General features: G+C 46.5%; 1 protein-coding gene across 5 annotated transcripts in view; it reads right to left on the bottom strand.

Moving 5' to 3' along the window:
* The window catches only part of PCBP2 (poly(rC) binding protein 2), a 182,214-nt gene that overhangs the window by 39,156 nt on the left and 117,540 nt on the right, over window positions 1–25,518 (bottom strand). For 3 of the 5 annotated variants that reach the window (XM_033938356.1, XM_033938357.1, XM_033938358.1), the window contains 3 exons: window positions 23,209–23,217; window positions 13,694–13,749; window positions 11,156–11,325 (listed from right to left, as the gene is read on the bottom strand). In XM_033938356.1, the coding sequence (XP_033794247.1) occupies window positions 11,156–11,325; window positions 13,694–13,749; window positions 23,209–23,217 (235 nt within the window). Of the gene's footprint in view, window positions 1–11,151; window positions 11,326–13,693; window positions 13,750–23,208; window positions 23,218–25,518 lie in introns of those variants that run through there. The other 2 variants (XM_033938359.1, XM_033938360.1) reach the window with 1 other exon arrangement.

Here is a 25,518-nt window from a genome sequence, read left to right as displayed (position 1 = left end):
AGTGTATTCTGCTCACAATTAAAAATACAAAACAGCAACAAGTAAACAATTGAATCAGGATAAACATTAGTAACCTGAATAATAACATTGCTATAAGTAGAAACATGCACTCACAGAAGGGGCACCCTAACTAGGGACCCCCCAAAAAAACTGAGTGCTAAACCCTATCAGATGCCTATCTTATTATAAAGGCAGGTCAGAAAATAAAAATCCAGCTTACCAGTACTTGAAAGGCAGATAATCTGCAAATCAAGAAAATACAGGGTGGGTTCCTGGAATAAAGTATGGATTTACAAGAAAGATTAGCAAAGGTAAGAACCTAATCTTTTGTTCTTGTACAATTCCATTTTATTCTGGAACCAGTGGGACATAAGAGCAATCCAGAAGAATCAGGATGGGACTGATTAACCCACTGCCAAAACATGCACCAAATACAGCATCCTGCTTAGCCGCCAATCAATCCTGTGATACTTGGTGAATGTATACAAAGAGCAGGTGGTGGCTCTGCAAATCTCATCCAGAGGAACCACCACCGACTCTGTCCAAAAATATGAGCCTGCATTGCAAGGAAAGGGGGGGGGGGGGGGGGCTTCTTTTTGGCTGCTACATAAGCTGCAGAAATGGCTATATGTATCCACCTGGAAATGGTGGCCTTAGAAGCAGTCCAATAATATGTTAGAAAAAATTCCACTATTACTTATTCAGAGTAGTGCACTCATTTTTTAACTTTTAATTTAAATTACAACGAGAAAAGGCCTCAGATATGGAGCCTACGCACAGTCATTGGCTGAATTGATCAAATTGATCAGCGTAGTTGTCATGCTCCTTGCTCCAATCATCGGCCAGCAAAAACCCGTCTTTTTAACTTAATATCAAAAAAGCTTAAATTTTATTTTTTCATAATAAATTATTAACTTAGTGTTCATTAAAACTTAGCTTATATTCTAAATCATTTTTATGGATTTTTTTTTTTTTTATAGATTTTCATGCACAACTCTATATTCACTGAAAACAGTACTGTAAATGGTAACTTAGCTTCACAGTGGTATGAATGCCTCCCACATATGCCAACGCAGCCAGCATTTCGCGAATCTGTCAAAAAATTGCTGCGTCAGGGCCGGATTCAGGGCATTCCAACAAATGTTTATTACACTGTTATTCCTATCAGTTATTCCAATCAGCTATTTTCTGAAAATAGCTGATAGGAATAATACAGTGTAATAAACATTTGTTGGAATGCCCTGAATCCGGCCCTGACACAGCGATTTGACAGATTCGTGAAACGCTAGCCGCGTTGGCATGTGGGAGGCATTCATACCACTGTTTGGGAAGCCATCATCAAGTTCTGGTAGATGCGCCTCCCGAACTTATCCATGGTCCGCCCCTCTTGGCCCGGTGGCACCGAGGCATACACCTGGGACTGATGAGATCGCTTGAGGGAGGACTCGACCAACAGTGACTGATGGGAGAGCTGGGAGCCCTCAAACCCCTTATGATGCACCGTGCGGTACCTGGCATCCAGTTTGCCAGGAACGGCAGGAATGGAGTACAGTGTTTCAAAACATCGCATGAAGGTTTGGTCGAGGAGCTTGTGCAGAGGCAGGCGAAGAGACTCAGCAGGAGGATGAGGCAGATGCATGGTATCCAGGTACTCCTTGGAGTATCGGGAACCCGAGTCCAAGGTGATGTCGAGATCATCCGCCATATGCCGTAGAAAAGATGAAAAAAACAGCTGGTCGGCCAAGACAGGACGCTGAGACGGACTTGATTAAGTCGAGGCCTCCTGATCCAAGGAGACATGGGATCGACAAGGAGAGAACGACCGGTAGGCATCCTCGAACTAGGGGCCCGGAAGAGGGGAGATATCCGAAGATGAATACCCCACACGAGGAAGCTTCTTCTGAGGCGAGACTGTAGAATGCCTAGACGAATGCCTCGAACGGTGCCCTTCCCTTCGTCTCGAAAATCTGGTACGGCGATGCCCAGATGGCTCTGCAGAAGCCTCCAATGAATAGATGGGGTTGGAGGCCGTAGAGCGAAGAGGAGGATGGGCCGACGCCTCTCGAGCAGCATTCCATGGGTCGAGAGATGGTTTGGCATGGAAGGGGCTCCGGAAGAATTCCTCCTGACGACGCCTAGGGCTTCGACTACCCGAAGGCACATCCCAATTGTCTTCGCCCGGGACGGGGATGAGTTCCAGGGGCGGCATCTCACTAAACGAAGCACGCCTCGATGAACTGGCGGCCAAGCGCCGCTCCTCCTCCCCAAGTAGTGAGAGTGAGCAGCGAGGCGGAGGAGGAGGGGGCGGCTTGCCCCCACGAGGAGGTTCTGTATGCCCATGCTGGATTGTGGCAAGCCACTTGGGCCCCATGGTAGTCATTATCTCAATGAATTGGGCCTCCATGATCGACCGCAGCGAAGCCGACAAGGGGGGAGCCGCACTCGAAGTGGGACCCCCTGTACGGTCTTCGCGGTCCCGTGTGGTCGAGTGCTTAGCCTTAGAAGCCTTAGGCACCTTAATAACCACCGGGGGAATGGTCTGAGGAGGTACCTGATCTGAGGAGACTGAAGCAGGCACCGGAGCAGGAGGCGGGGTCGAAGCCGGAACGAAGGAAGCTGGCTTCAAAAGACCCAATGCAGCAGGAGTAGATGACGACTTCGCAGGTAAAGGCGAAGCGCTGGTCGAAGTCGAAGGTTCCTTGGAAGCTTCCATTGCGAACATCGACTCCCACAGGAAACAGCGACGCTTGAAAGCACGTGTTGTTAGAGTGGAACAAGGCCGGCACGATTTCAGAAGATGTTCAGGCCCGAGACACTGCAAACAGCGTCGATGCGGGTCCGGCAAAGAAATCGCGCGCTGGCACTTGATACACTTCTTAAAACCGGTAATAGGCCGGGACATAGGCCGAAAAAGCTCCGCCACTAGATCGAAGGAGCGGGGCCCCAGCCACACGGCCGAATCTTCGGAAAAAATTTGTTTTTTTTTTATACAAAATAATAAAACGACAGAAGAAAACACACGATTAAGAGAAATTAAACTCAAAACCGCGGCACTATTAGGCAAGAACACGGGTTCACTCAGAGCAGAGAGTTGAAGCAAACTTCTCAGCTCTGCGGAAAGAAATGAACTGAGGAGACACGCCCGGTGCATCGGGCAGGAAGGCACTCGCGCATGCGCGGTGCGGGCATCTCGAAACTTCTGAAGTTTCTTCAAGCAATTATGCTTGTGAGATGTCCGCATCGGGGCTCTGTCGGATGACATCACCCACTAGTGATAATACCTGCCTTCTTGTCCTGGGATAACATATCGGATCTTCTTGTGCCTACTATTTTCAAAGAGGGTATAGATAAGAGATTTTGGAAGGATGACCTGAGTGGACGTATTGTCTTATGGGGTATTAACATTCTGGCTATGAATTGAGGTTCATTATAGGTTAGGGTTTTAAATATTAGCAGCATGAGCTTAAAAAGGATGCGATGATTGATAGGGAGCCAGTGAGAATCGATCAATAATGGCGTGACGTGGTCATATTTCTTAGCGTTATATATTAGTTTAATAGCTGTATTTTGGATAAGTTGAAGTCTTCTTTTTGGGAGATGTTAAGTAGTAGTGAGTTGCAGTAATCCATTTTAGCTATAATCAGTGAATGTATCAGAATATTAATCTATTTGGGCTCAAGAAATTTGGCGATTGATTGTATTAAACGCAATTTATAAAAACATAATTTGACTATATTATTGATATGCTCGTGGAACAGTTTATCATCGATTATGATCCCAAGAATTTTTAAAGGTGGAAACAGACTAGTGAGATGTTATTTAAGACAAATGGGGTTTTCAAGCTTCTGTCTTTTTTCCAAGTAAAGATCATGGATTTTGTTTTATTTATGTTTAATGCTAATTTGTTTGAGTTAAGCCAGCTTTGTATTGTTTCAAGTTTTTTATTTAGAGAGAGAATATCATTATTGTTTCCTGGGTCGAGAGGGTGAATAAGTTGGATATTGTCTGCATAAGAGAAGGAAGTAAAACCAATTGACTGACAGAGACTCAGTAATGGAGAGAGGAAGATGTTGAACAGAAGAGGCGATAGTACAGATCAGCGATGGCGAACCTGTGGCACGCGAAGGCCTTGCAGCTGGCACGCACAGGGCCGCCATCAGGGCAGTACTACCAGGGGGTGCACAGGAGAGAGCTGAACGGGGACGATGGGGGACCCGCGGGATTAAATATAACTCAAGCCGCGAGGCTCATCTTCTACTCCGACTGCCCTGCCGCTCACACAGCCGATCGGAAATCTTCCCCGACATCAGCGCTGACGTCGGAGGGAGGGCTTAAGCAAAGCCCGCCCTCCGACGTCAGCGCTGACGTCAGGGAAGATTTCCGATCGGCTATGTGTGCGCAGCGGGACAGGCAGGAAATAGAAGACAAGCTTATGCGGCTCGAGCTACATTTTGCTGAGAAAGTTGCTAAGATGGGCTGGGAGGCAAACGGGGAACACAAAAGGGGGAGGGAGTGCGTTTTGGACACAAGGCATGAACTTGGGAGAGAGGAAGGGAGGGAAAGAGATGCTGAGGTGGGGGAGGGAATGGGTGTTTGGACACAGAAGGCATGGACTTGGGAGAGAGGAAGGGAGGGAAAGAGATGCTGAGGTGGGGGAGGGAATGGGTTTTTGGACACAGAAGGCATGGACTTGGAAGAGAGGAAGGGAGGGAAATAGATGCTGAGGTGGGGAAGGGAATGGGTTTTTGGACACAAGGCATGAACTTGGGAGAGAGGAAGGGAGGGAAAGAGATGCTGAGGTGGGGGAGGGAATGGGTTTTTGGACACAAGGCATGGACTTGGGAGAGAGGAAGGGAGGGAAAGAGATGCTGAGGTGGGGGAGGGAATGTGTTTTTGGACACAGAAGGCAAGGACTTGGGAGAGAGGAAGAGAGGGAAAGAGATGGTTGTGTACACGGGGAATAGAAGAAAGGAGAATTTTTGGTCATAGGGAGGGAGTGAGGTACAGACAGTGGCATACCAAGGTGGGGGTGGGGGGCGGTCTGCCCCGGTTTTACGCCCCAAGGGGGTGCACAGCTGGCCACCCTCCAGTGTTCTCCCTAGGCTGGCAAACTGCGTCTCTTTAGCCACTTGAGTGCCACCGCCGCCATTGGGAACAGGCCGGTGCCAAGTTCTCCCTGCTTTTCCCTGTGGGGCCGATCAACTCTCGCCACCCACGTCAATTCTGATGTCGGAGAGGACGTTCTGGGCCAGCCAATCGCTGCCTGGCTGGCCCAGAACGTCCTCTCCGATGTTAGAATTGACGTCGAGGGCGAGAGTTGGTCGGCCCCGTGGGGGAGAGAAGCAGGGCGAACTCGGCGCGGCCTGTTCCCTATAGCGGCAGTGGCAGCCTATTCCCCAGTGGCGGTGGCAGCATTTTCCCAATGGTGGTGGCATAGGGGAGGGCAAGGAGAAAAAGAAAGGGGGGGGACAGGGAGCCAAAAAAAAAAAAAGAAAGAGGGCTGGGTGAAACAAAGAAAAATGGGGCACGGAGAGAGAGACAGACATACAGAATGAAAGGGGGTATGGAGAGAGAGAAAAAGAAAGAAGGGGGCAGGGTGAAACAAAGAAAAAGTTTGGGGAGGGAATGAGGTCTGGAGGAGAGAAAGCATACAGGAGGCTGAAAAAAGGGAAGAAATATTGGATGCACAGTCAGAAGAATAAAGTGCAACCAGAGACTGATGAAATTACCAAAGGTAGGAAAATGATTTTATTTTCAATTTAGTGATCAAAATGTGTCCATTTTGAGAATTTATATATGCTGTCTATATTTTGCACTATGGCCCCCTTTTACTAAACCGCAATAGCGTTTTTTAGCACAGGGAGCCTATGAGCTTCAAGAGCAGCGTGGGGCATTCAGCGCAGGTCCCTGCGCTAAAAACTGCTATCGTGGTTTAGTAAAAAGGGAGGGGGAATATTTGTCTATTTTTGTATAGTTGTTACTGAGGTGACATTGCATAAAGTCATCTGTCTTGACCTCTTTGAAAACCCGTGGAATATAAATGATAATTAACATTTTCTCTGCGTACAGCGTGCTTTGTGTTTTTAAAATTTTATTGTTGGTAGATCATTTTGACTTGGCCACAAAGGTAAGGGGGAGGGAGGGGAGCTGCTGAAAGAGTATACCTTGACGTGGTTGCAGGCTTACAAATCTTTTGGTCAAAGAGTGCGGCGACAGAGAAAAGTATGTGTGTATTCGGCCCATGAATGAAATCATTAAAACATTATAAATTGCCAATAAATTGAAATGAAAACCAAAGGATTGTGAATCAAATTGATTCTCTGACAATACAAAGATTCCAACCTTTAAAAATGATGTTACATAGTTCAGGCAACTTTATAAAGAGTTTTTAGATACTAAAATCTTGTTATTAAGGTTTAATTGACATGCTGGCACTTTGAGGAAATTCTTTGGTTTTGTGCGGCAGTTTGGGCACTCGGGCTCAAAAAGGTTAGCCATCACTGGTATAGATCCTTGGGGAATCCCAAAAGATGAAGAATAAGGATTGGAGTATTCGTTATTGAACTTAACAAAAGAGTTACGATTGGAAAGATAAGACGTGAACCAATTAAGCACTTGGTCGCTAATGCCTATCGATTCTAGCCGACTAGGAAGTAGATCATGGTCTATTGTATCGAATGCTGCGGATATGTCTAAGGAAAACAGAGCCACAGATTTGTGGTGATCTAAAAAATAATGAATATTAGTTATTAAGCCCGTCCGTGAATATTCGGTGTTGCGAAATTTACGAAAACCTGTTTGGTTGGGGTGTAAAGCATTGGTTGTTTCAATAAAGTCAGAAACCTGATTAAATAGCAGTTTTTCTGTTAATTTGGCCAAAAAGGGGATATTGGCAATTGGGTGATAGTTTGTAGAGTCATCTGTACTAGTTTTGTGGTCTTTGAGTATCGGAGTGATGATGGCAGTTTTCCAAAGGGAAGGGACCGATGCAGTGAACCTCTTCAATGTCCGTATGAATCCAAACGAGGTCAGGATGATCAGGGAAAGAGGCGGATTGGGGTCTCTGGTCACTCATGAGGGAACATTCTGAAGGAGGCAACTCAGACTGCAGCTTTAATGCCTGTAGAGATTCAGAGATCAAATCCACAATAAGCGCATGCTTGAAATCTGCACACAGTAGGATCCCTCCTCCAAAGCAGGGGCTCCGCAGTGATCCGGATCCTGGAGAACCGCCAGATCAGCCACAGTTGCGGCCGCCACAACGCCCTCCTGTAAAAGCAGAGGTATGGAAAGCAAATCTGGCACAACTGCAGGCACTATCTGCGAACCTGTCAGCACCCCCTAGGGAAGATAAGGGAAAAGACCCTGGACCACAGTCGCAGGGGGTCCCTATGCCTGGCATGGAGGCAAGCAGAAGGAAGACAGGCAGAGACCCCCCTCAATTATGCCTGATAAAGCATATCAACAAAATCCGGGGACAACCCATCCTCCGCGGCGGGAGCTGACTCCATGCTCCAGTTGGGGACTGTTTGGAGAATTTACCATGTTTACTGCGATACGCAAGCACATCTCAGGGGATAGATGCCATTTTCACAGGAGTCGGGAGAGAAGGTGCTAGAAGACCTTCCACGGAGGTTGAAGGCACCGAATCCAGGCAAGTCTCTACCCCTTGTGGCCTGCAGCACACATAGAACATGGCTTCACTCCATGACATCCTGCCCTAGGGAGGTCATCTATGTGGTTCTCTTTCAAAAATGAAGCTGGCAAGTATTAAAAATAACTTTAAAATCAAATCTGAAAAAATCCAAGATGGAATGGCTAATATAGCCTGGGAAAACTACAGAGAATCACCCAAAATCTGTTTTTGAATTTTAGGAGTGGGGTAGGGCATGCAGGGAAACCACCTAAAAACCTCTTTTGAAAGACCCCCCCAAAATCTGATTCAAGTTGTTAGCTGGTACTCCATGTGCTGACAGGGAAACACTACAGATGGAGCTAAAACAGCTCCCGGGGAAATCTTGCGCCTCAACTTGCTGGAAAGCTGAACTAGATCTGACTGCTCCACTGGCTTGGCTTCCATGGCTGTCACCTCCACAATCCACAGACACACCTCGCAGCATGCCTGGCGGAGGAAAGCAATCTGGCTCTGATCCTTGGTGTGCCTCTAAGGAACCACACAGCCTGCATGCGACCCACTAGCGGACAAACCTGGGGTAAGCTAGCTCCCAAGTTAACAGTCCCTGAGCTCCATTCTGATGTGCAGGCTGTCCAGAGGGCTTACTAACAAGCAGAGAACCCTCCAGAACACACTTTTCCCAAAGTCTGCAATCTCCCGTAGTCAGAGCTGTTCCCACAGGGAACCTACCCAGCATAAGCATGAAAACCGTGAACACAGACTGAAATTACATGAAATAAAACACAAGCTCCTACAGTCTGGCTTGTAGGAAGACAAGACTGATGTTTACAGAACCAGTGACAGTGATGAGGTATGAAGGGAAGGGTTTAAGTCTCTGATATTTGAGGCTTCCTAAAAAGTCTTGGCAGATAGATGGAAATAACCCACGGGCCCTGGAATAAAGTGGGATTGTACAAGAACTGAAAATTAACCCTTTGAAACCTACCGTTCTAAAAGAACACACCAAAGTAAATTGGCAGGCAAAAAAAAAAAAAAAGTCATTAAGAGCCGAGTGTCCTAAAAATGTCTCATGCAGCTCAATAACTGTGGGGTATTGGGGGTGGGGCTATAGCAACTCAGTTAATTGTCATGCTCCAAAATTGATCAGGTCTTCAGCTTACATAGCATGAAGCAGACTGGTTTAAAAGGAGTCAATAGAAAAAAAATTAAGGAATTTCATGCCTCTTACACCCACACCTAATCCATACTAGTATGCATTATAAATCTGCATGTCAGCACCAAAAAATTAATCCTAGTTTAATAGATTGAGAACTGTTATGTATTCCTGCAAGACAACTTTGCTCTGATTCCGCTAGGTTACAATTAGCTCCAAAAACCAACCTATTCATGCCACATAATGGTTAATTTACAGGTATGTCCTCAAAAGAGTTAACCTGTAAGAAATGGTACTTCTCAGACAAACAGGGAAAATTTCTCACCATAATTACTTCTTAAAGGTAGTGAGAAATTACTGCAGAACTTCATCAGAAAACACATTAGCTGTTTAAAGTACCCTTCATAGTTATTGGGCTTGAGTTGTTTGAAGAGACAACCTTATACAAAAATGAGTGAGAAATGTCCACTGGAAGTTCTGATGCATAAGTTGTGTCCCACTTCCAGAGGGAGAATATGCCCGATAGCTGGAACAGAGCATGCATGAAAATGCTGAATGGTTAAATGAGGTTAAAAAAAACCCATACCATAGAAACAAAAACCCCCACACACCAGGAACACATGCCAGGACCTGAACAAATCAGTGTGCCAGGTTTAGACAATACTATTGTCTCCTATGCTTTTCCTGCATTGGCCACTACTGCACAAGGGGGTTTGCCGTTTGTACCACTGGGATTTAAGTAAACTCCGATACAGGCAAGACCAGGTCCTGCACCACAAAGTTCAAATCTGCTGAAAGTCTAGTTATTATTCAAAGCACTTTTCTTTAGCAGATAGAAGTGTGTGTATGTGTGTTTGGGGGGGGGGGGAGGGGAAAGAACATAGGAAACTTGCTAGTTACCTGGGGCTGAGACCGCTGCTCAGCTGGAGGGTAGAATGAGAAAATAGGAAAAATGACAACTTAGGCCAAGGGTTGGCAACCTGCAGCTCTTCTTGCTCTCCAGGCCCTGACCCTTTAATCTCCCTCCCAGCCCCATGATCCCCCCCTTCCCCCAAAGACTTACCAAAGTACTTGGTGGTCCAGTGGGGTATTTGTTGCACGAGTGCAGCCTTCTCACTCTTGCCTCCTTGCAGCTGCCTTCTAAAATAGCTGCCACAATTTCTTGCAGCTGCTTGCAGCATTTCCTGTATCACGAGCTGCCAAAGCAGACATTTTAGGACGTTCTCCTGCCACAAAGGCTCCCGCTGGCCCACCAAGTACCTCGGTAGACCTGGGGAGGAAGGGGAGAAGACTGTGGTGTTGGGAGGGAGATTAAAGGGTCAAGGCCTTGAGAAGGAAGAGAACCTTGGCTAAGGATTGGGTTGGGGGAGGGAGGGATGAGAGGTGCAGAGACCTGCGAGGGGTTGGAGGGGAGAGAAGCTACACCTTGCAGATCTTTATAAAATTTGGGTCAAATGTTTTGGATAATTGATCTTTGCTGGCTTCTGGCAGTGACCTGCAATTGTACATGGAGGGCCTGAATTGCCAAACTTTTATACACCGTTTCTAACAAAAAACAGGGATAATATGCTTTTATAGAACGTCAGTAAAGTCTAATTATGATAGAAACAAACTGACTATAATGAACACCAATTCCAAGAGAGTGAAATTACTTTGAAGTACGCTCAGAGAAGTGAAAGTTTCACTTCTCTGAGCGTACTTCAAAGTAATTTCACTCTCTTGGAACTGGTGTTCATTATAGTCAGTTTGTTTCTATCATCATCAAACTTTTATACACAGCAGAAAACCAGCCTTAGATCAGGTTTTCAACAAAAGACAGCATAGATGTCCACTTCAACTTCACATTCCTTCCTTTAATCTTTGCTGGTGACTTGGGGGGGGTGGGGGGCAGGCTTCAGAGAAGTCTCAGCTTCTGGCTCCTACATTCTGGGAGGATGTGCATCTTTTTGCAATTTCAAGTTTGCTGAGGCATCATGTGAAAGCATTAACATTTTAAAAATACTTACAAAATGTTTCCAAGACCTGTTTTCTACATGTAAATCAATTTACCTTTGGCTCAAAGTTCGATATTCCTGTTAACCATAGAATTTAGTCCTGGCCATAAAGAAACACCAGTACCACCATCATACTCCACCTTACTAGATCAAGACTAGATGCTACATGACAAATCAGGAACAAAGGAATAGACTGGTTGAGAATTCTTTACCTACCATCACCCTATTTCAGAGCAGCATTTAGCAGAAAGATTACCATTTCAGACACACTGCCACCCCAAATCTCTGCCATATCCTTACCATTTGCTTTGTTCCAACCACATGTACTGTTTTACAAACAAAAAACCCCTCTTTGCCTGTGCTGAACCTTACCTGACATTGATCAAGTACTGGGCCAGACTGATACTGGCTGCAGACCCAGTAATGGTCACCTGACGATCAGTAGAACCTTCCACAGGATTGGCTATCTTGATCTGCGCCCCAGACATTTGACGGATCTCATTGATTTTGGCGCCCTGGCGCCCAATGATGCAGCCAATTAACTAAAAAAAACACAAACGTATTTCAGATAGAAACAAGCTTTAAGAGAACAACGTAAAGTGTGTTAATGTGACATGTAAACCCTAATGCAGAGGATTTAACGCATTGACAAGACCTTACAATGAGGTCTACATTTCATATATTGATGGGTCTCATTTATACATTTTAAACACATTTAGCGGTATGCCCATAGGTAATGAGTTGTTTTATGACTTCAGTTCCTCATTTAGCACAGATGCTAATAAATGTTAAGTGCTGATAGCCTGCATCAGGGATAAGTTATTGCTTTTAACATGTTACAGGAAACCTAGGTTAGTACACCAGTCAAGGCCTATGAAGAGAAGTACCCCATCCCTACCATAAATGGCGGTGAATCTCTGCTGCTCTTTTTGGGGGTGGGGAACTACCGTCGCACAGGGAATTTAGTCAAGATTGACATCAGATTGAATGTACCTTATCAGAAAATACTTGAGGAATTTTCTAGTGCAGGAAGATTCAGTGTGCACTAGAACTTTCCAACATGACAATGATCTGAAACATAAGGCCAACGTGGTTGCGGGAAGAGGCAAGCAGGCAAGAAAAAGAGAATGTGGGCCCTAGGTTTCTCTTTGAAATTAAAGGAGGCCATTTTTTTGCAAGTGCTGGTGCTGCTGTTGGGTCCAAGAAGTTGGAATGATGGTCAAAAGAAAACAGCTGAGCAGATGATCAGAGGTGGGGTGGAGAGAGCCCTACATACTGTATACAAGTCTTATTCTTTAATTTAAAAAGTTATGAATCAAAGAGCAGAGCTTGACGTCAAGACTATGGCAAGAACACCTTCCCTTGTGCTGTGTCGAAACGGGCTCACAGGTGCTCTAGGGTCTGCTACGATTCCCGATGACTCTTGGTGAGGTTGATCACCCAAGCCAAAGAACCAGAACACTGAAGTGACCCTGGAAGTGGCTTGTACTCTGTCACCAAGCTCACCCTGATTAGCCAATCGTCCAAGGGTAGATCCTGATGCCTTACCAACTGAGCTTTTGGGCCCCAAAAGGTCAAATATGAGGGGGCTTGGGAGCCATTTTCTGCTCCCTCAAAGTGTGTTTGGGGTCAACAGCAACTTGTGAACTACACCTCTGTGGGAACCAAGTGGAAACAGCTCCCACTAAAAACTGCTGGTCTGGAAGCAAGACTCAATGACATGGACAGGGAAGTCACTGAACTGCCAGGCCTCAGTTCATTCAGTCCCTGGACTGCCCCACAATCAGAGCAAGTTTATCCAGCTGCAGTATTACATATGGCAGTTGCCACAGGAACTGCAGCACTATGTGGACATGCTGCTGATTGTTCCCAACACTCACCAAAGCAAAAAGGAGCCCTCAAACTGCCAGAGAGGCTGCAGCCCTACCAAACCACCATCACAGCTTTGTAACTTGCTAAAGAGGGCAGAGGGAGAAGAGAATCAATGTTTGATTGCACAGAATGGCCTAAGACTCGACCAAAAGGAGAAGGGAAGGGGATGGGACTAGAATACCACCTTTTTGTGATTACACATTCAAAGCAGTTTACATATAATTTTGTACCTAGGACAAAGGAAGATTAAGTGACTTGCATAGGGTCATAAGAAGCAGTACTGGGATCGTCAATCCCACCACCTCAGTGCTGGGGCAGCAGGTCTACCACAAGGCCACTCACACCTTTTGGGTGCAACAGACTCTAGATGGGGAGGGAGGAGCAAGGGCCTAGCCCAGACTGGCAAGGGCTCAGAGACCTGTGCCAGATGCTCAATTGACCCAGCCCACTGGCTACCAAGCAGCAGCCCATTGCACAAGGCTGGCCTCAGGGACTAACTAGTGAGATGCCCAACAGTCTGGATAAGAGGGAGACAGGTCAAAAAGACAGCTGCACCAAAGCAACTTCACCATGTGCTGGAGGTAGAGATAGTGACAAGATCCAGGCTGCACCCACTATACTGGGGATGGTCTAGCAGCTGTTTTACTCCAATTCCTGGTCAGAGGATATAACCTATTGGTCTAGCTGGGTAAGGAATGTTTATTTGTTTCAGAGGTTGCTGTGTGTCCTGTAACTATCTTAGTGATCCAAATTACTGCCTATTATGACAGGACAGTTCTAAAAGGACACTTCATATGAGTATGTAGATTTTTTAATAGCAATTTATGGCAAACATTTGCCAAGAACATTTTGCTTATTCTATCCCAAGATACTGTCCTTCATATTAAAAACAACACATTTTGCTAACATGAATGTCATCAGGATAGAGACAGAGAAAAAGACTCAAATTCAGTTTATAATCAACTGATTAAAACTTAAGACCCTCATGGAAAATTCCCCTTACACAATGCCTTCCTCACTATTAGGGAAAGCACTTACATCATTTGGAATGGTAAGCTCATGAGAAGTAGTCTGGTTAGATGTATCCATACCACCTGAAAGAAAGAACCCAGTATAAGTATTAAGGCTGCAGTTATTGCATGCATACAGATACCTGCTTTGCTTGAAAAGCCTTTTTTGGCAGCTCCCAAAAGTTTAATCCTGCTCTTCCAAGCTCAATCAGAAACAACTTCTAAAGAGATTGGGACATTATCTGCCTTCACTGCAGCTATCTTGGCTCTTTTCCCACAGATCAAACTAAGGAAACAACCTTTGGCCTAGAGTTGAGCCATTGCTCCTTCCAGAATCCTGCAGAATATACACATGTCCAGGCACTAGGCTGTTGTGGGCAAGCCTGAATGCCCTCTGCCATGTTAAAATTCCACTGGCTCTACAGCATTCCCCAGTCAGCCCACAAAACAGATCCTGAAATAGAATTGAAACAGGTTGTATTTCCAAGTACACCATGCTGGTTCCTTTTTATACCAGAACACACTAGATTTTCCCTAACTGAAAACTGATATTATGATGGCACATAGAAGTAAAAGGAGTACGAATTTGATATACTGCCTGCGGTACAACTAAAGCTGTTTACATTATATACAGGTATTTTTGCTGTCCCTTGTGGATTCACAACTAAGTTTTTGTACCTAGGGCAAAGGAGGGTTGGTTAAATAACTTGATCAGGGTCACAATCAGTTCCAGTGGGAATCAAACCCAGTTCCCCAGATTCTCAGCCCCACTGCATTAATTAGGCTATTCCTGCATTCCTAAATCTGGGTGTCCTCTAGAGTTTGAATTTGGTGTTGCTTCCATGGCACTAATTTGTTCCTCTAAAGCAGTGATTCCCAACCCTGTCCTGGAGGAACACCAGGCCAATTGGGTTTTCAGGCTAGCCCTAATGAATATGCATGAAGCAAATTTGCATGCCTATCACTTCCATCATATGCAAATCTCTCTTATTCATTTTCATTAGGGCTAGCCTGAAAACCCGATTGGCCTGGTGTTCCTCCAGGACAGGGTTGGGAATCACTGCTCTAGAGTAGTATATCGTAAACTAGTGTGCTGCAGCAGATTCCAGGTGTGCCCTGACGAGACACCAGTAAGGAGAGGCGCCGGCTGACTGCTCATAGGATGTGCCTTTCACGGTGAGAGGCACATCCTAATGGCATTAAGCCAGTGCTGAGTACTCTTCTCCACACTGGCATTTCTCCTCTCCCTGCATCTCCCCTCCTCCAGGATCCCCGACCGAAGTGAAGTGTTCAGGGTCAGGGACAAATGGGCCTCCGAGAATGCACGGTTTGTCGTGATGTCACATGTGCGCGACATGTTGACATCCAAGCACGTCCAGGTGCCTTCCGGCAAGGGCACTGGGTTTAGTGTGCCTTTCATCCAAAAAGTTTGCAGGAAACTGCTCTAGAGGTTTGCTTTATCTAGTATGCTCAACATGGCAAAGTAAGGAGAAATTGGGTTCTTACCTGATAATTTTCTTTGTTAGCTTGTAGACGGGTATAGTTCCTTATGGATGGGTATTATACCTCATTGCTACCAGCAGGTGGAGACTGAGATCAAACTTTATATCAGTACAGCTTCCCCTCTACTGATCCAGTTTGCTGAATAGCCAAGCAGAACCTAGTAAAATTCTTAACTAAACAGTAAAATACACTCCAAACAGGAGTGTAAAAACAATCTATAAACAACTGTTGGAACATGTGTAGAACTGAATCCTGGAGATAAAACATCCCCACAGCTCACCAGCTAAGCTGAGCCATCGCCGCTATTCTTAATTCTCTCCGGCCCTAGAAAAATACTAGAACCCGCAGAAAAACCCAAAATCTGCACATGAGCAAAAACCAGCAATCACCGCACAAAGACAGAAAGGGTGGGGAACTATATCGGTCTACAAGCCAACAAAGAGAATTAGCAGGTAAGAACCTAATTTTTCCTTCAGTATTGTTTGGTAGACCAGTATAGTTCCTTATGGATGGGACGTGCCAAAGCAGTACCCATCAAGGGTGGGACCCCTGAAAGGCAGACACCACATCCTGATGCACTTGAACATCTATACGGCAGTGTCTGACAAAGGAATGCAGCGAAGACCAGACTGCAGCCTTGCACAGATCCACTGGAGGCACTAGAGAAGCTGCCTGACCCCTAGTGGAATGAGCCTTGAGAAATTCCAGAACAGGCTTCTTCTTCAGAAGGTAAGAGGAAGCAATAGACTCCTTGATCCAGCGCGCAATAGGAGCTACAGAAGCGCCATCCCCCTTATGAGGACCCACCAGAAGGACAAAAATGATCTGATTACCTGAGCTCCTGAGTCCACTACACATAAGTGCGAAAGTCCCAACTGACATCCAATTTGCGTAGCTGTCGCTGCTCAGAAGAGCCCTCCCGACTACCCAACATTGGGAGGACTACACATTGATTGACATGAAAAGGAGAAACTACTCTTGGCAGAAAGGAAGGAACAGGCCTCAAGACAACCCGTTTCCTAGAAAACTCTAAGAAGGGAGCCCTATAACAGAAAGTCTGCAGCTCAGAAACATGTCTAGCTGAAGTAATGGCCACCAAGAAGACCGCTTTAAAGAGTAAGGTCCTTCAAAGAGCAGTCACCCAATGGTTCAAAAAGGAGGGTGCACTAAAACTGACAGAACCAGATTCACATCCCAAGAAGGAACAGAGGGCCGCACGGAAGGCCAGAGCAACTTGGCCGCACGCAAGAAGCGAATCACATCAGGAATGGCAGTCAAAACATTGACCTGTCACTAACTCCCCCGAAAGGCTGACAAGGCTGCAAACTGAACCCAGAGAGAAGACCAAGACAGTCCCCTATCCAGGCCATCCTGCAAGAATGCTAAGATGTTAGACTGGAAAGTGTGAAAATAGACCACTCCACACACATCACACCATTCCTCAAATATACACTAAACCATCACAAGCCCAAGAGGTAGAAAGCCTCCGGGACCCCAAGAGAGTTGAGATCACTATCTGAATACCCAGATCGAACATTGGAATGGAACCCCCAAGTTAGGTCATCCAAGAGAGGAAGAGGATCCGTCACCAGATGCCTCACTAGATCCACGTATCACGGTCGAAGCCAATCTGGAGCAACCAGAACCACGAGGCCCGGATGGCGAATTATGCGTAGAACTCTGCCCACTAATGGTAATGGCCATAGAGAGAACACATACAACAGCCCCTCCGTTGGCCATGGTTGAACCAGAGCATCCAGGCCTAAACACTGAGCTCCCCAACTGAGAAGACTGGCATCCATGAACAGCAACATCCACTGCGGCTGCTCCAGACTTGCCCCTTATACAAGATGGGGGGTCTGGAGCCACTAACTAAGAATGCCCCAAGCTAAGCCCTGAAGCGGAACAGGGTGATCCAGACTGTGCCTCTGAGGTGACCACCTCCAAAGAAGAGCATACTGAAAAGGATGCATGTGGGCCCGCGACCACCTCACTACATCGAGGGTGACTGCCATCAACTAAGACTTGGAGGAAATCCTTTGCCTGAGGCCCCAGGACGCCATAAGCAGGCGAATCTGAGATTCTAATTTGCTTACCCAGGCCTCTGGAAGGAAGACCTTCTCCAAGGAGGTGTCTAACAGGACCCCTAGATATTCCAGGCGCTAAGATGGAGACAACCAGCTCTTGTCAAGGTTGAATACTCATCCAAGCGACTGTAGAAACTCCACCACCCTAGCCATGACCCGAATGCTCTCATATCAACCAGTCACCCAGGTAGGGATAAACAAGAATGCCCTCTTTTCGCAACACCACCACAACCACCACTTTGGTGAACATCTACAGAGCCGTGACCAGATCAAAGGGAAGTGCACAGAACTGATAATGTTGCCCCAAAATCGCAAAGCGCAGGAAGCGATGATGAGAGGCCCGAATGGGAAAGTGCAAGTAGGCCCCGAATGGGAAAGTGCAAGATCCTCTCCTGGCTGAACCGGCAGAATCAGACCGCAGTTTCCATACGGAAGGAAGGCACGTGAAGAGCCCTGTTGATCCCCTGCAAACCCAGGATGGGTCGAAAGGTCCCTTCTTACTTTGGCACCACAAAGTAAATCGAGTATCAACCTGTGCTCTACTCCCGTGTGGGAACTGACACCACAGCGTGGAGATCTAACAACTTTGAAGGGTCTGACAAAAAGCCTGCTGCTTCCATGCCACCTGCAAGGGGAGAAGCTAGAAAACTGGCAAGGACCGGGCAAACTCCAGAGCATAGCAGTCCCGAATCACCTCCAGAACCTATTGATCAGACGTGATATCTGCCCACTCTGGATAAAATTCTATGCAGCCGTGCACCCACCGAACAGACAGGTGCCGGCACTACCAGCACCCCGTCAGGCCCCACGAATGGACTGCATGCGCTGGAAGAATCTGCCTCTAGAGAGCCCAGAAGATGGAAAAGAGGCAACCTCTCTACCAAAGCACAAGCAGCAGAAGTCACATCCATGAGCAGTGCCACCTCGAGTCAGAGGCTTAGACCTATCCTCAGGCACTGTGGAATCAGTGAGAGTCTGAACCAAACTGTCCAGGTCCACACCTAACAAGAAAGATCCTTTAAAAGGAAACGTCAACTTAGCCTTGGACGCCAAATCAGACGACCAAGCGCAAAGCCACAAGGTACAGCGTGCTGCCACTCCCAAGGCCGAAGACTTGGCAGAAGCTTGCAAGAGGTCATACATGGCATCCGAGAGATAATAAGCACGCCCAAGCCACTAACCCACCACACATCGCCGCCTGGACCGACAGAGCTGTCACAGCAAAACTCTGTTAAAGGAGGGACTCCAACTTATGCTCCTCTGGGTCCTGCAAGGCCGCATTGCCCTCAACAGAAATGGTCGAAACCACCGCGTCCACTACGGATGACTTCAAAGTGTCCCTATCCCCTTAGGAATGGGATACAGGTGGGCCATAGAGCACATAAAATGAAAAGGGGCTTCCGGCACCTGCCACTGTGCAAGCATAAGATCCCAAGTATCCTGAAGAATAGGAAAAGAGCAGGAAGCAGAGCAGATCCCCTGAAGCAAGGGGTCCACCGTACGCGGGGGCTCCGACAGTGTCCTCAAAGTATAGAGAGGAGACCTGCAGAATTAACTCATGAAGCTCATCCCGCTGAAAAATGCACACACCAGAAGCATCTTCACCAGCTGGGGGTGCTCGAACCCCTCGCGGGCGGAATCCGACCCCCAAGAGGATCCTGGAAAACTCCCAAAAGGGTCCAGGTCCTCATAAGAACTGCCGCTGCTGAGTCAGATCAGTGGTCCATCATGCCCAGCAGTCTGCTCATGCGGCAGTCCCCAGGTCAAAGACCAGTGCTCTAAAATGAGTCCAGGCTCACCTGTGTACATCTCAGTTTAGCAGGAATTTGTCCAGCTTAGTCTTGAAACCCTGGAGGGTGTTTGCTCCTCTAGGTAAAAATCCTCATACCAAGAGACCCTCGGGTGTGGGGATGAGAGAGGAGGGCAAAAATCGCCGCTGTATGGGGCCGTGCTGGGAAAGATGTCAAGGGTTACCCCCACTCCCCCTCAGAATTGGAAAACAAACCTCCTGCCATCAGCACATAAGATTTTCAAAGTGCTAACAAAAAATTCAGGGGGAAAGACCCCCGGCAGCCCCAAGGAGCTCTGCCATACCTTGCCCCTGCATTCCAGAACAGGGGGAAGGTCACCTGAGGTAACTTTAGAAGGAGGTTCCTGCCGAAAATGGACCAAAACTGCCAAAATCGGAGTTCCTGCGGCCTACCGCATCTGAAAAGCCTGGGACTTTCCTGATGCTGAGGCCGAAAAACCGACCAACACGAAAAGGGAATCCCTAGCCGGACTGGCGGCAAGGGAAACCTTTCTCTGACCAGTGGCAGCTGGGGAACCCTCCACGTCGGGGGAAGCCTGGGCTTCCTCACGATCCAAAGCCAACTCGCAAGGCACCATCAGCTGGCTGCCCTGGCCGACAACCGCTGCCAACGAGGCTGCCCCACTGCTCTGGCCTGCACAACACTTGCACAGGCCGACCCCGAGTACCTCGCATATGGATCACAATGAGCACTTTTGCCCTTTAAAAGTGCTCATTATGCCGGAAAACGCCCTATCTGAAAGACAAAGTGCCGGTTAGATAAGAAACACACAAAACAAACAGGCAGTTTTACAGGGAAATGAGCCCTATAGACCGGCACACCTCTGGATTTTTTTTCCATCCAATCATAACAGACTCCATGGCTCTCAAGCTGGAGGGTTGACCAACCAAGAGGCCAGACTGCCTCCTGAGGCCCCTAGAAAAATATGGGGAGATGGAGGGGAGGGGAGGGACTCAGCACAAGACCCGCCAGGTTTAACACCCCCGAGGTCGGACGGATCTCCAAACAGGACCCGTCCAAGCTCTATCTGGCACAAAAATGGGAACCAGGAGTCCAAACACAAAAATCCAATAGTGCTAAGAGGGGAGCTGAAATTAGCCTACCACTCTGCTACCGAGACTGAGGAAGACTGGATCAGTAGAGGGGAATATACAAGTTTGATCTCAGTCTCCACCTGCTGGTAACAGTGAGGTATAATACCCATCCATAAGGAACTACACCGGTCTACCAAGCGATAAAAGAAGCTGATTTTACATATCTAATCTAATCTAAACCTTAAGTTTATATACCGCATCATCTCCATGAGAATGGAGCTCGACACGGTTTACAAGAACTTAAAATAGTGGGTAGAGAAGAAGAAAAAGGATTACATGAACTTATGTGTAGAAGGGGGGAGAGAAAGGGGGGAAGGATAGAGCTACAATTTGATGAAAAGCCAGGTTTTCAGTTGTTTGCGGAATAACTGAAGGGAGCTCAGGTTCCGCAGCGGGGTGGTGAGGTCGTTCCAAAGATCTGTGATTTTGAAGAGAAGGGATTTTCCCAGTTTGCCTGAATAGTGGATGCCGCGTGGAGAGGGGAAGGCTAGTTTAAGCCTTTGGGCAGTTCTGGAGGAGTTGAAAGACAGTGGGATAAGAGGAGGCAGGATTCCGTGAATGATCTTGAAAGCCAGGCAGGAACATTTGAAATGGATTCTGGAGATTATTGGGAGCCAATGAAGTTTGGCAAGGAGTGGGGAGGCATGGTCAGACTTGCGTTTTGAGAAGATCAGTTTGGCTGCAGTATTCTGAATTAGCTGGAGTCTTAGAATACTTTTTTTTGATAGATTTAAGTAGATGGCGTTGCAGTAATCTAGTTTGGAGAGGATGATGGATTGGACAAGGATGGCAAAGTGTTGTTGGCTGAAGTAGGATCTAGCTTTCCTCAGCATGTGAAGGCTGAAAAAGCATGATTTTGCCAAGGAGTTGAGGTGGTCATTGAGGGAGAGAGAGGAATCGATAGTGATACCAAGGACCTTGCATGAGAACTCGAGCTGTAGTGTATTGCCTGTGGGTAGTGTGAAAAGTGTGGGCAGGTGTTCGAATTTTGGGCCGAGCCAGAGTAGTTTTGTTTTAGATTCATTTAGTTTCATCTGTACCGAGAGGAACCAGGCACAGAGTCTCATTATGCAAGCTGTAATGTTTTCGTGGAGGTTGGTGAGGTTCTGGTCAGTCTCAAGGAGGACAAGGATGTCATCTGCATAAGTGTAGATTGTTTCCAGGGGGGATAGTTGAAAGAGTTTCAGGGAGGACATGTAGATGTTAAAGAGAATAGGGGAAAGGGGTGATCCTTGAGGGACACCGCAAGATGGAGTCCAAGGAGTGGACATGGTGCCATTTGTGTTGACGGTGTAGGAACGGGAGCGTAAGAAGTTTGAGAACCACATTAGGACGGTGGAGTCGATTCCAATCTCGGAAAGTTGGTAAAGTAGTATGTCGTGATGGACGACATCAAAAGCAGCGGAAAGATCGAATTGTAGTAGGACAGCGAATTTGTTACGTGAGTGTAGTTGTTGTACCTTTGAAATTAGGGAAAGTAGGAGGGATTCAGTGCTAAAACAGGGTCTGAAGCTATGTTGGTAGGGGTGAAGAATGGAGAATCTCTCGAGATAGGAGGAGAGCTGGGTAGCAACTATGGTTTCTAGAAGTTTGGTAAGTAGAGGGATATTTGCTATGGGACGGTAGTTTGATGGTAGGGAGGGGTCGAGATCGGCTTTTTTCAGAATAGGTGACAAGGCAATGTGGCCCATTTTTGTGGAGAACAAGCCTGATAGTAGAGCAGAGTTAATGAGTCTCGTAAGGGAGGAGATGGCCTGTGCAGGAATGTTTTCATAAAGGTGGGATGGGAAAGGATCTAAGATGCATTTGCAGGATTTCAGTCTGAGGCAGAGTTTAGAGATCTGGGGTTCAGATATGGGTTCAAATGTTGTCCAGGATCTATCCGCTGGGATAGGGTTTGAGTCATTGGGAGGAAGATAATTGTAAGAGACTGCTGAGGGGAAAGAGCTCCTTATGGTGGAAATCTTTTCATTGAAAAATTTGGCTAAGTCGTTTGCGGAAGGAGGGGAGAGGAGAGAGGTGGAGTCGTTTTTTGAGGTTAAGTTTCGCCAGATATAGAACAGAGTACTATTTTGATTTTTTGATCTAGTGATTTTATCTCCATAGAAGTTCTTTCTTGCTTTTTTTAGTATTGTGTTATAGTACTTGATGTTGTCTCGCCAGGATTGTTTGTCTGAGGGGGATTTCGATTTTTTCCATTTCCGTTCCAGGGCTCGACAATTCTGTTTTAGTTCCCTGTGATATGGAAGGTACCAGGGGGCTTTGTGGGAGTGGGAGATAGATTTTGTAGATAAAGGGGCCAGAGCGTGGTAGGTAGTCCCGGAAAGGGTAACCCAATTATGTCAGTTGGACTCTGGGTCTGTGTGTTTAGGAGAAGGGGGAAGTTGGTTAAGAAATTGGGTCCAGAACAATTCGCTTGTGATTTTTTTGCAGTAGGTGATAGATTTTGTGGGCCGGGGTGGAGTACCTAGATGAGACATGAAGATGGGGAGGCAGAAAGAGCCTAGAAGGTGGTCAGACCACGGGACAAGGTCCAAGCAGGCCTCTTCGGCAGAAGTTTTGTGCTCAGTCAGGTCGAGGAAGCTGATGATGTCTAGTTTATGTCCTTTATCATGGGTAGGTGTGGGTGGAGGAGTGGTGAAGCCAAGGGAGGTGAGGAAGTCTTTGAATTCAGTTGTGTCCATGCTGGTGTTATCATCAAGGTGGAGGTTAATATCTCCTATGATCAGTAGTTTCTGGAATTTTAGGTGTTTCATTTATTCCCTAAGCTTATCTGAATTTCTTCATTTTATGGAGAAAGCTCCAGTAATTCTGTGCAGAGATAATACAGAAGACAACTACTGCCTCTAAGCTTTTTTTTTTTTTTAAACTCCTGAAGACTGATATACAACAATGGAACTCTTATGCATGTGTGTACACACACCACCGATGTAGGTTACATTATTTCCAGCTCCACAGTGCAGAGCATGGCACCTGCAGCATAGAACAGAACTCTCGAGTTGCGACCACAACTGACAAGCCATTTAGCTCTCCACAAGTATTACTCACCATGGGGATCTGGAAAAAACCAAAACAAAACAAAAAAGCATCCATTAATACATATCTAAGAATCCAGAGACAACTAGGCACCTTGCCTATCTGAGTTTCAAACTAACACTGCCAAGGCTCAAATCACTTCACATTTGTAAAATGCAGAGTATCCTGTTTCATTACTCATTTTAAAGATTCTGTATTTATATGAAATTTTGATTACAATTATCTGTGGGAAGGGTGGGGATGGAGGAAGTAAATTTACGTATTTAAGATAATAGAAAGAAATTCAAGTGATGTGTATAAGTTCAATTGAAATAATTTTTATGTACTTGATATAAGATGAAAAATGAATAAAGAATTGGAGGGGGGGAAAAAAAGATTCTGAAACAGGCATTTCTAATGATCCTTTGTTTTGAGAACAGTTAATGCAGACTGTACAGGCTGGCCCTGTACAAGTGCTCTGCAATGCACTACTGAAGGTCCCCAGTAGGGTCTTAGCTGGGAATGCATGTTCATGGCCCCAAGGGGGGGGGGGGGATGACCAATCTAGTCACTTTGATGGCAAATCTGAAAACAGGATGCCTGGTAAGAGCCTATTGTAAAAGGTGGCTTTCTTTATAGAATAGATAAGCACATATATCTCTAGTTAAATATAAGTACAAACTCTTGTAGCAGCTATAGAGCCCAGTGCTGGCATATTAGTTGCCTAAGTATAACCATCTCTAGGAAAAAGTGATTAGTCACAAGAAAAAGGTTTTAGCAAATTCTGTTAGAGCAAACAATCTGTAAACCAGTCCAAACCCCATCCTAAGTGAAAAAATAAAATTCCAAAGTTCAAACATGTAACTTTTGCAGACTGCTTATGACAAACTGGCCACTCAACATTTTGAATCTTGACACTAGTTACCTTTTCCCCAGAGATGGTCAAATGCAGCAGATACAGATAACTTCATGTACATCGACAGAGCTCTGCCTGTGATCTTCAAGTATACATCCCCCTTCCTTATACTTGCTAAGTGAGATAGCATTTTGAACGGAATATGTTCTTTGTAAATACAGCAATGTTACTTACCGTAACAGTTGTTATCCAGGGACAGCAGGCAGCTATTCTCACTAGTGGGTGATGTCATCCGACAGAGCCCCGATACGGACATCTTGCAAGCATGTCTTGCTTGAAGAAACTCAGAAGTTTTGAGATGCCCGCACCGCGCATGCGCCAGTGCCTTCCCGACCGATGCTCCGGGCGTGTCTCCTCAGTACAGATAGCTAGCAGAGAAGCCAACCCAGGGGAGGTGGGTGGGACGTGAGAATAGCTGCCTGCTGTCCCTGGATAACAACTGTTACGGTAAGTAACATTGCTTTATCCCAGGACAAGCAGGCAGGTATTCTCACTAGTGGGTGACCTCCAAGCTAACCTCAATGGGATGGAGGGAGAGTTGGCAACTTAGAACAGATTTTGTAACACAGTTTGGCCAAACTGTCCATCCCGTCTGGAGAAAGTATCCAGACAATAATGAGAGGTGAATGTATGAACCGAGGACCAAGTGGCAGCCTTACAAATCTCCTCAATCGGTGTCGATCTGAGGAAGGCTACAGAGGCTGCCATTGCTCTGACCCTATGGGCTGTGACCTTACAGGGAAGGGGTAATCCAGCCTGGGCATAGCAGAAAGAGATACAAGCCGCCATCCAATTGGAGATGGTGCGCTTCGATACAGGTCGTCCCAACTTGTTTGGATCAAAGGAGACGAAAAGTTGAGGAGCAGTTCTGTGTGGTTTGGTGCGATCCAAGTAGAAAGCCAAAGCACGTTTACAGTCCAGAGTGTGTAGAGCTGATTCTCCAGGATGAGAATGAGGCTTTGGAAAAAACACTGGAAGCACGATGGATTGGTTGAGATGAAATTCAGAGACCACCTTAGGTAGGAATTTCGGATGAGTGCGGAGGACCACCTTGTCATGATGGAAAACTGTGAAAGGAGGGTCTGCCACCAAGGCCTGAAGCTCACTGACCCTGCGAGCAGATGTGAGGGCCACCAGAAAAACCACTTTCCAAGTGAGAAACTTTCGGGGAGCCTTGCTCAGAGGCTCAAAAGGAGGTTTCATAAGCTGAGAAAGGACAACATTTAGATCCCAAACCACTGGAGGCAGTTTGAGAGGAGGATTAACATGAAAAAGTCCTTTCATAAATCTGGAAACCACAGGATGAGAAGAGAGAGGTTTCCCTTGCAAAGGCTGATTGAAAGCCGCAATAGCACTCAGGTGGATTCGTATAGATGTCGACTTGAGACCGGATTGAGACAGGTGTAGAAGATAATCCAACACAGAGG

Source organism: Geotrypetes seraphini, chromosome 3 (assembly GCF_902459505.1).
Source record: "Geotrypetes seraphini chromosome 3, aGeoSer1.1, whole genome shotgun sequence".
Taxonomy (NCBI): domain Eukaryota; kingdom Metazoa; phylum Chordata; class Amphibia; order Gymnophiona; family Dermophiidae; genus Geotrypetes; species Geotrypetes seraphini.
Note: the sequence above shows the minus strand (reverse complement) of the source record. Positions and strands in the feature narration are given on the sequence as shown.